At 44.6% G+C, this 11,517-nt stretch overlaps 1 protein-coding gene across 1 annotated transcript; it reads right to left on the bottom strand.

Moving 5' to 3' along the window:
• Positions 1-293: 293 nt before the first annotated feature.
• GPR132 (G protein-coupled receptor 132) lies at positions 294-1,370 on the bottom strand. Its single transcript, XM_032187868.1, has one exon. The coding sequence runs from the start codon at positions 1,368-1,370 to the stop codon at positions 294-296; it is 1,077 nt and encodes a 358-aa protein (XP_032043759.1).
• Between the last annotated feature and the right edge of the window lie 10,147 nt (positions 1,371-11,517).

The following is an 11,517-nucleotide window of genomic DNA, read 5'->3' as shown; positions in this document are numbered from 1 at the left end:
AGCTTTTAAGACTTCAGTCTGAGTCACAGTAAATTTCATAGTTTATTCCACATGTCCTTCACAAAGCAAGGTTTGCATTGATGATAGCGGTGGGCAAACTTTATCGTAGGAGAGAAACATAAATAAGAAGCATCATTCCTGTAGAGTCCTCTAGGAGTTGCTGGCCCACGTAATGTAAAAAAACCTTCCTTCAGACATCAGCATGTAAATACTTGTGTGCTGCAGCAAGCAGCCTGCAGCTCAAGTTTGGAACTTCTTACGTGCTGTCAGAAGCTAGGTGCAGCAGCGAACTGCTAGCTACCACCTTCTGGGTCTTTGCTGGTATGACAGGTCTTTTCAACGGGGGATGAATTTGCTATTTCTTTGTTTTCTTCTCTTTGTACTCCTTCCTGCAATTCTTTTGATGTTTTCTGTCTGTTGCTCTCACTCTTATGACTAAGAGATGAGTTGAACCTGGATGAGTTCGACCTCCATCTTCTCAGAGTCCTTAAAATGTCTTTTCTGACATTTTCACTAACCAGCACGTAAATAATTGGATCGGCAACACTGTTTGCAGTGGATAAACACAGAAACACTGTAAAAACTGGGTATATGTCTTTTTCAAATGGACATGAGCAATTTGTATGAAGCAGAAAGTATACAGACCTTATTAAGAGTACCACATGGTAGGGAGAAAAGCAGATCAGGAAAATGACAATAATGGCAATTGCCAGATACTTCACTTTGGTCTTCTGGCGACAAGTCAAGCTGGTACTTGTTTTTGTACTTTGGAAAATTTTGTAGTTTGTGAAAATGAGGATCATGAAAGGTATGGCGAATCCAAATAGGAATCTGGCAAAGCCGAAAGAAGCCAGTGTTTTGTCAAGGGGTAAAGTCTCAAAGCAGGTATCGTTATGTATACTCTTCATGTAAAATACTGGACTGTGGATTATTGTAACCACAGCAACGAGAAAGCATACTATTATGATTGCCTTTTTCCGTTCTCTTCTTCCCCTTGATTCCAGAGCGTACACCAATGCCACATAGCGATCCACAGAAATACAGCACAAAAGCAGAATGCTGATGTATATGTTGCAGAAAAAAATGAATCCTGTTATTTTGCAAATCTGTTCACCCATGTACCATTTGTGCTCATTTTGCACATAGATAATCCAGAGAGGCAAGGTACTTAAATACATCAGCTCGCACAAAGATAAACTGAAAATGTAAATGGCAACTACTTTGTTCCTTTGGATTTGCATAAATGTAAGCAGGGAAGTTATGCAATTTGCTGGAAGGCCGACTGCAAAAACAAAGCTGTAAACAGCAATGAGAAGTGTCTTGCTGTCTTTGTAGGAAATGCCTTTGCAAATGGTGACATTATCCTTCATAGTTATGAGACAGTCTGTAGAATTTGCCATGATTTCTTTCCAGCTGTTTTTTTTTTTTTTTTTTCCTGAGAATCAGAAAAGGCAAAATAGAAAGTTAACATTTGTATCACTTAGAGATGTGCCAGTAAAGGTTAAAGTCCCATAAGTGTAAGGGCATCGCAGGGGAACAAATGGGATGCTTGTCTTGGGAAACCATCTAGGACAGGTGAGCTTTCCAAGACCTGCTACTCTTCTGTAGTATCCCCTGGAAGCCAGGTTTGATTTAGTTCCAGGAAGAAGTGCCTTTCCTCACAAGGAATTTCTTGACTATAGCACGCCTAGTCACTAAAACAGGGGCTGGGGACTTATCTTAAACCAGGCTGCCTCATAAATAAGACATAAGAATCGAGCTGCTGACCAAATACTAAAGTCGCTTTGCAGAGGAAATTAACAGCATTAAGGGCATAAATCTCCAATTTTTTATTTTTATTTTTTTCAAACTCAGTAACAAAAATTGCAAACTGCTGAGACTTCAGATGGAGGCTGGTAGAAGAATCTATCATTTCTGGTCAAATGGGACAATTATCTCAATTGGTTAGGGGCACTTAATGTATCAGAGACTACCCAGCATACAGGAACTAGAATCTGGATACTGGCATGCACTTCCACACTGTAATAAAGCACAGTGGTTCAGATCTAGATAATTCACACCTCTCTCAATGAATAACTGTAGATGAGGAGCAAAAACTTGTAGTGCTATGTAACATTCACCATAGCAAGTCAGCAAAACTGCCTACCACATCTGTTTGATACCTCTGGGAAACAACAGGAAATGTGTAATGAAAGGAAGTAAACAAGATCGAAGAGAAGAATATGAATGCTTTTAAGAAATGGTGGTGAAGAAAATTAATGCTCCTTGAAAAGGAGTGGTTACAAAAACACCTTTCCAAGGCAACCATACACAAGAGCAGACTTGGCATTTGGTTAGTGTTATGTAGTGCTAGGAGAAGCATTTCTTGCAACGTCACACGACTTCCACAAGGAAATCTCCTACCAAGTGAAGAGAGGAACATGGAGGTGAATGTGCTGTAATGGTGTTGTATTCTCTTAAAACTTGTACTTTCCTGTATTTATGAGTTGAAGTTGCCTGCGGTGCAAGACACTTAATAAGAAGAGATCTAGTCTGGCCTGATTTTTGGGCACTCAGGTGGACACCTGCTCCAGGGTACAGTCAGCTAACTGCCAAGGGGAGATGTGTTGGTAGTGTTGAGTCCCTTCACACAGAGGTGGGGTATGAGCCTTCGTCCTCACTGTGAACGAGCAATTTCTTTAACCTTGTGTTCATGCAGAGGAGAAAGTAGCTTGTGTCAGCCTATGAACATTTATTTTTTGTTGGTTTGGGCCAATCTCAAGGAGACATAGGGGGAAGCAGTCTGCTTCCAGGGCAGTGAGGACCTGCATTGTCTCCTACATCTCTGGGAGGGTGGGCGAGCTGGTGGGGCTGTTCCCTCCCCTCCCTGGGGCTGCATAAGCAGCTCCACCTGAATGCCTAACAGAGCACCTATCATTCAAGATAGCCTGAGGGACATTCAGTCCCCTGAGCTAGTTCAGTTAATGCAGATAAGGATGGTATGAGGAAATGGATGCAGGCTGCCTTAGGCTGCAAAATCCTCACAGCAGTGATGTGCTAGCCACAGCCATAAAGACCAAGTCCTCCTGGCCTATGCCAAAATGTGTTCATGTGCAGCAAGTACACAAACACAGTCAGAGCCCCAGTGACAGCAGGTTCGGATTGAAGATGCATTTCCAGTCTTGGTAAGCAAGCAGGTGGGGCAATGGCAGCAGTACCTGCCATCCCCAGCACTGGTGGCACAGAAAGCTGTTCCTCAGGGTGACACTTGGAATGGGGACTCTGTAGACACAGGAACTGAGAAAGTGCTGCTGGTGTGGAAGAAGTACACTGTAGGGTGTGACCTGCTCAGTGTCTACCTTCTACTTCCCTCTGCGGCAAACCATGCTCCGCTTGCATGCTGAAACCTTTAGATGTTAGCAGGCAGTGGTCACTGTGTTAGTCAGGCCACAGTACCTCGATCCAGCCAAGTGCCAGAGGGACACATCTCCTCATCTGAGAGCTGGACCATCTGGTGTCCAATGGATATGTTCAGGTCCTCTCTAGGAGGATCTGAAGCTTCCTTTAGTTTCAAATGTCCCAGCTTCAGGATGACTGAAGAAGAGGATCCTCACTACTGTGTGGGGGGAAGACGGCACAGGACTCAGCAGGGCTGTTGCAATGTTTTCGAATTTGCTTCCTTTTTTTTTTTTTTTTTTTTTTTTTTTATAGCAGTGAAAGTGTAGTCATAGCTGGTATTTATTTAGAAATGTGATAGTTGTGATAAGGAGTGACATTCATTTCTTTCTGCCTCTGGGCACCTGCCACCTTGGGTCAATGAGATGAGGCCTTCTGCAGGCCACCAACCAAACAGTGGTGGAGGGGGGATAAAGGCAGCGTTTGATTTCTGGGTCAGCAGAGATTCTGTGCCAGACCTCACCCAGAGCATGGCATAGGAGAGCTCGTCCTCTCCTTGCATCTGAGCGATGTGAGACCACCAGGAACCTGTGTAACACAAACGTGCCTTGAAAACAGAGCTGTGAAGCACAGCAGGTGAATGAACCAGGTGATGGAGGTGATGGAGGCAACGACAGCCGAGGTGGGAACGTGGCACAGTCGCACGCTGTCTCAGCCATGAGCAACAACACTGTAGCACACAAAACCTCTCCGAGTGGTTGAAGGTGCACTCTCCTCCCCTCCCCCAGGGCTTCATGTGCTTCTTGGCCCTGTTTGTCTGCGAATTCTTCTTTTTGCACTGCCTACGCCTGTTGCTCGCCACTCGTTGTGCGAAGGCATGCTTCCCCCTGAGGTACCTGCCTCACCAGCAAGCAGCCAGCAATGGTGCAGAGCAGGAAGGAAGTGGTAGAAGCCATTCTGTAGACACATGTTCCCAAAGAGGACTTATTCTGTAGACACACAGTTCCCAATGTTTCTTTCGCTTGCCACCTTCCTTTGCCTCCTCCCTTCCTGCTCTGCTCCTCAGTTTCTCCAGGCCCAGCTCTTCAGGGCTTTTGGGCCTCTTGCCTCCTCCCGTGTCCCCCATGATGTCTGTGCACGTGTGCAGCACAAGAAAGGAGGGGACGGAGCAGCACAGGCCCATCAGCAGGGCTCTGCTGTGCACTGCCACTGCTCCCAGCCTGCTGCTTCCTCTCTGCACCGTGCTCTTCCTCAGGAAGGTCTGCGGGTGCTGGGGGGGCAGGGAGAGGCATGGAGCCTGTCCCGGTGCCTCCTCTCTGCATCAGCCAAGTGATGAGGGAGAGGCAAGGCCCTGCCTCCAGGCCATGTCTCCTTCCTGTGTGTCTGGCACCTGTGAGAGCCTCAGGAAGGAGATGCATGTGACTTTTTAATCTGCCTGCACCAGGCTTTTTTTTTTTTTTTTTTTTTTTTTCTTGTCTGTCAGTGCAGCGCCTCAACCACAAGGACGATGCTGGGCTCAGGAGACCCTTGCCAGCTGCCAGCCGCAAAGTCTCAACCAACAAAGAGCGGTCACAGGCATGAATTTACACTCAGGAAGAAAGAAACACGTGCCTGGTGCCTTTTGCAAAGGTCTGGTCTGTCAGCTCAGGAGCCTGGATCCTTCCCAGCAATAATGCTCCCGTTAGCAGCCCTGTTCCAGGAAGGAGGAGGGGAGGGCACCCATTTGCTCCCCTCGCCCCCTGCCTTTCTCCTGGCTCTGGGCCCTATCCAGAGCAGTCTTCTGGCCCTGAGCTTGACAATTTCTGCTCAGCTCACCAGGACTGGAGAGGGTTTTTGCCCTCAAACTGCAGATCAGAAAGCAGCACTGAACAGGCAATTCATGAAAATTCTCCTTGTAATACTGACTCACTGGAACTGAATGCATGTTATTATGCAGGCCTTTAGAGTCTGCTGTTTTCATGCCCTGCTCATCCCAGAGGACTCGAAGTCCTGTCTTCCTCTGTGGTGGCTGGGCTGTGATAGCTGAATCCCCACATCTCCCTAATGCAGCATTCACGATCCTACTGCTTTGTCTAAAGGAGCATCTGGTAACCCGTGGACACCTCACTGGAGGCAGCAGGCTAACCTGTTGAGCACAGCCTGTCCAAAGTAGCTGTCCCCTCCTTTCTGTGACAGTTCTGTTTCTGCTAGGGCTTACCAGCTACTGTTAGGTGTTAACATCAGATGCTGGTTGTGTTTTGCTTCAACAGCTCAACACATACTTAGCAGCATGCAGGAGCTTCTTGTTCCCCGAGGCTCACCGAGTAAGACTCAAACCTCAGTCAGCACATGCATGTTTATCACCTATAAAATATCTCATCTTCCTGGTTTGTTGACAGAACAGAGACAACACCTCTGGTAAGCACCTGAGCACAAATCACAGTAAGATGGGATAATCTACTGCAGAATATTTGCTGTGAGCCTACTCTATATTTACCCTCTTCCTTGGACATCTGCTCTTGGCCTGGGTTATACTCACAATATTGGGGAAGGTAGATCTCTGGTAGGGCTTCTAATCCCACTGTGTTATGTTCCCACTTGTTAGACAAATAGGTAATTACATTTCTTGCTCCTAAAATGGAGTGCCTACCTGCTCTAGTGTATTGAGATCTTACACAGAGACAATCCTAGAAGAGGTCAGGGCATGTTGAGATGCTCAAGTAAAAAGGGTGTGGATGGAAGAGGCAAGTAGGATGTGAAATCCAATTTTCTTGATGTGTGGTAAAAAAGCAGCAGAAATGCCCTGGAAGTCTTTAAAAGGCATTTAGATTTAGAGCTTAATGATGAAGTTTAGTGGAGGACTTGTTAGTGTTAGGTCAGAGGTTGGACTAGGTGATCTTGGAGGTCTCTTCCAACCTGGATGATTCTGTGATTTTGTGATTCTGTCTTGCTGACGGCCTACCAAATGGGTCCATAAAAGCTTCTTGAAATTGCCTGCCCTTTTCTCCCTCTGTCCTTGATCCACTGCACTTAGCATCTCTTATGGCTGGCAGCCCAGCTTTACTGGGAGGAATGGAAAGGAAGAGTTCTTGGGCTTTCCTAGACAGTGGCAGATCTGAATTCAAACACTGCACTGATGTTTGATCTAGGAATCAGATGTCCCATATTGTGGCTCAGGGCCAAAGCACGGTGCTATGGTGCAGGAGAGCCTGCGTGGTGGTCTTCTGTCCTCTCGCTTGCCCGGCATGAGAGAGCATTGAACTATCCTGCAGAGATGTCCCACACAGCTCGTGGGAGATGAGACCATGAACCTGGGATGCTGTGAGAATGTGGTTTCACATCACAGCCACATCAGAATAACAGCCTGACTGTCACCGATCTTTTCTCTGCCTTCTCCCTGACCAGTTCATTGCCTGACCCTGCAGTGAACTCATGCAGAGTGGTAAGCTAGCAGAAAATGCGTCTCCTTTTCTATCTGGGTCAGTTGTCCATCAGTTTGCCTTTTTGAATTGGCCTTCCAGGGTCACAGCAGCAGCTGGGCAGGCACAAGGGGATTAGCAGTAGCATGTGGCCAGGAGCAGAGCAGCCAGAAGCAGATGGAGGGAGAGGCTGTATTGAGAGCAGCTTAGCCTGAATGTGAACTGCACCCTCCACCAACCTCCAGAGGTGCTGCTGGTCTCTCCTGACTATTTAGGGGCCTTTGCACCAAAAGTACCCCACCAGGCACCTGTGTGGATGCTGCAAGTCCTAAGTAAAGCACCTTGGGTAAGCAGTGCTTGTGGTCATTTGAGCCACATAGCAGATGGACAGCCACTCCAACCACATCACTTTTTTTTTTTTTTTTTGGTTTTACTTTGAAAACTTAACTGCTAAGTCCTGAAGAACACGTGAGCTTTTGTGAGCCTGTTAACTTAGAGCTTATTGTTTCAGATTTAAAGATCCTCATTGGAGTCTGGTCCTGCATGAAGCAGAAAAGGGTACTGAGAAGGGTCCTGAGAAGTGTGGAGACTTGACAAGCTTCACTGAGTGCTGCTGCTGCATATCCAGGCCAGTTGCATTAATATGTGATCTTCCCTGAAGATTCTGAAGTGCTTTTGCTAACGCTAGGTGTAAAGAGGGAAGTGAAAATGAGGGGGAAAGCAAAAGGCTTTATTTTGCAGTTGTCTGTTGTTATTAGCTGCTCATGTAAAACTTTTGATTTCCAACAAAGAAGTTAGAGCAATAAAATAACCACCATTAGGAAAGGCATAAAAAGAAATTTTCAGATACAATTCAGGGGAGGTAGAAAAAAACACAATAGTTGAACACAGCACTGGTTGAAAGCCTTTTGATTAATTCACCTGAGATACAGAAGGGCAGAAAAGAAAAAAGACACACTGAAAGCCGTAACATGAATACATGAATACAAGTATATCAGCAGAGCACATTATTTATATATTTTTCATTTTCAAATCATTTTCCAATCATCCTTCTATGCCAAGAATTATTGGTAGAGATGAGAATTTTGAGGGGCTTATTTGGAGATTAGTAATGATAATAATAATAAAATAAAGCTATCCTTGTAATGATTAAGATAAAAACAAACCAGCCCTTCACACCTCCCTTCCTGCCCCCAGTATTTGTGAAGGATATCAGCCCTCACTCATATTTTAAAGTGTAAATCAGCCTTTAATGAAACAGGACCTGAGTTTCTCTTTGTTTTGTGTGCTTTTCTTAGTAGTATGTGGTACCATAAATATTTGACACAGTATTACAAAGATAATGTTGGTCTGACCGCTCAAATCTAGTATCGTGAGTCATCAGTTCCTAAATATGGCAGATGTACCACCTACAATACTCATCACCAGCCACATCACTCCCATTCTGAATCTAGGCTTCTCTTTCTCACACAGAAACTATGTTACCTGTCTCTTGAGTTTCCAGCCACTAGCTTTTGTGTCTGTTAACCTTAATAGAAAGTAAGAAATTGTTGTGGATTAGTTGCTCTGCTGTTCTTGAAAGTAAACAATGTTTTTGCTATTTCTGTGGATAAAAAAAGATTATGACCTATTAGCCCATCAAGTCAGTGATTTTATTATTATTATTATTATTATTATTATTATTATTATTATTATTATTATTATTATTATTATTATTATTATTATTATTATTATTTTATTATTCCCTTCATTAGTAATAAAGAGACTAGTACATAAAGTCATTCCTTTCAGGCAGGCTCAGCATGTAAAGGAAAGGCAGCAGCAGCTCCACTTATTTACCCAGCAGACTGACCATTTTTAATGGCATACACAAGGCAATGGGATTTGACACCATATCGTTTCAAAATTCTGTATAGAGAGAGAGAGGAAAAAAAAAAAAAAAAAAAAGGTACTTCAAAGCTAGAGGACTATATGAGGAATCCAGGCTGAGCGCAGCTCCATCTTACAACGGCTGCCTCCATCCTAGCTTAATGAAGGGGAAAGCATTCATGGGATTTGAATGCAGAGATAAATAAAAACTGTATGAGGCATTTTTAATACCAACTCATGAAAACCAAAACCATACAAAAGCCTTCCATGTGATTCCTGAAATATGAAACTGGCAATTTTTGTCCATTTGTTAGATTTCTATTTGAGTTTTGCCCTCTTTTGAGCATTCTCTGGCTGTTGTGGCCACGGAGAAGACTCTTATGAAACAAGAAATATCTCTATGCATCCTTCTGCTGAACCAACGCAAGGCATAGGCTTTGTTTTGATAATCAAATGTAGTCATCTGAAGTTTAGGTAGTTTTTTTGTGAGAAGTAAGCACTCCTACATCAGTGGTTGCAACAATCTCCAACTGTGAGACACCAGACAGAGAGCATTGTGGTGAAAGCAGATAATCTCTCTGTTCACTATTGCTGGTTAAAGCAGCTATGGAGCATTTGCAGACCACTGCCAGGAACCACAAATAGCTGCTGTGAGGAAGCCGCTGAACCTTGAGATCAGTTATACAGTTTCAATAAATAACTTTATACTGCATATATAAGTGGTCATTAAAAAATAATAATATATATATATATATTAAAGGAACATATTTGTCAGAAGAGAGAAGATATTCATCATCTGGCATTCAGGAGGAGCAACCATTTCTGATAAGAAGAAAGCGTTTGATTTATTTCGTGATACAATGTTCATAGATGTGAACTCTTAGTAACCAGAGGTTTTAAATACGTGTGTGTGGTCATTTGCCTAGATCCACACATCCACTTCCTTAAACATACTATTGTGCTAAAATAAGCAGCTGTGGGGACAATGAGGTGAACTGTCACGTAATTCAGGGTTGATGAATGACGTGGCTCAAAACTGCAATCCTTCCATAAAACGGGCATCTTATGTTCCTATTACACTGGCTGGTGAGGGACTGTAGATGAAAAAACAATGCCAGGCAGATAAGAGAGAAATGTAAAAATGAAAGCTTCAGCTACAGGGTTTAAAACTACCTCAGTCGAGGTGGTAGGTAAAACTATATACATGTCATACATGGTAAAGGATGAGAGAGTAGATAGGGGAAATTCACAGCTGAAAAACAGACTCCCAAGTCTCCCATATCAGTCGACTATTTTTCCCCAGTCTCATGACTCTGAGTCCATGATTCATGATTTTGGGACTTTTGGTGCTGGTGACTGAGAAAAGTTCTCCTTGAAAACATCAGAGAAATGATGTTGCCAACCAGATTTATTTTATTATACCTATCAGATTTTCTAGAAAATGTACCATGGTCAGAGGAATTGATTCATAATCAGGAGAGCCATCAGGAGCCTCAGAAATGCAGTCATAAATTTGAGGTCAAACTACAAAGCCAGCGATGTCAAAAGGTTGAGGGAAGCATAGATTTTGGAGCAGATGTGGTGAAAGTGAAGAGCTGAGAACAGCCCTGAGACTGGCAAGTTTTGTGCTGCTGTTTCACACCCACTTTTTCCCCAGACATAAAACCAGTAGGCAGTCATGCTTGATGCCTCCATAAAGCTAGCACAGCTATAACTGACAGCCTTAGGAGTGAAGGCTATTTAAGTAAGGCTTCTGTTACTCGAGTGGCTTATCTAAAAAATTAACTGGCCAGACTTTCTGCTTAGTTCATGCCAAAATCATCAAGTCTTGGAAGAAAGAGTTGAGAGGGGGATTCCCATGCACAGCATCTCTGGAACCCCCTGGGGTGCTCCCAGATGTTCAAAACAACCAATCACCAGAAAATTTGTCACAGAGGGTTAACATGAAAATGAATGCAGCTCTGGGTTCCGAAAAGAACTGGGGGATATCAGGGAGTTGGCCCTCCCTGGTAGTGTGATGGCCATGTGAGGCAGATTGTGACTGCTGCAGCCTGCCTTCAGCCCACAGGCCTGAGCCTTCCTACTGCTGCGTTAACAGTTGCAGGCACTGGGGATTTGGGATCACCCCACTGCTCTATCTTGTGGCCCAGGTGGCTCGTGGGGCCCACTTTCCAATCTTGGCACAAAGGTGGAGACAAATCTTGGCTCTTTCCTCATAGCTCTTCAGTGATCTCTTCTTTGTTCATCCTTGTCTACTGACAGATCTGGGCCTCCTTCACATTTCTTGTGTGGGTACCCAAGAGATGCCACAAGAATAATGCCAACAGCTTGCTATGCCACCACCCTCTTGCCCTTAGGTTTCTCCCCAGGAGCTCCTTAAGGACACCTTCCTCCTTCTTCTGGGCCTCAGTCATCCAGGCCTTCAAACAGCAGACTCCTGCCAAACCTCCAACAACTCCAGTCATCAAGAAGCATACCAAGACACAGAAAGGCCTGTGCTAGAGCCATTTTCACCTCAGACCACCAAGACTCTAAATCATCTCTGAGGCAGCAACTGTTCTGAAGCTGCTGGAGATTTCTGGAATGAGGCCATGTCTATTTTCACCGTTCAGTAAGTGCAGGCAGGTAGCCATATGTGACACCTGGACCAACACAAGGCCTATATAAAGGCTTTTAAGTCTGTGGCAGAGAAGGCGAAGGACAACAACAGTGACCCTGCAGCCAAGAGAGACACTTGTCCCAGCTAGGAGCATCTGGGTTGGATCCTGTCCAGAGATGTGAACATTCAGTCCCATCAACTCTCAGGCAGGGCGATCAGTGTGGGAATGGCATAGCCATGCCTATGGCTTGTGGTAGCCTGCAGCAGGCACCCAGC

This window comes from Aythya fuligula, chromosome 5 (assembly GCF_009819795.1).
Source record: "Aythya fuligula isolate bAytFul2 chromosome 5, bAytFul2.pri, whole genome shotgun sequence".
NCBI lineage: Eukaryota > Metazoa > Chordata > Aves > Anseriformes > Anatidae > Aythya > Aythya fuligula.
The sequence above is the reverse complement of the archived record's forward strand: the minus strand, read 5'-3'. Positions and strand labels throughout refer to the sequence as shown.

Bases quoted from the DNA above. Each gene is read 5' to 3' on its own strand.
- GPR132 (XM_032187868.1), bottom strand. From the start codon at position 1,370: ATGAAGGATAATGTCACCATTTGCAAAGGCATTTCCTACAAAGACAGC.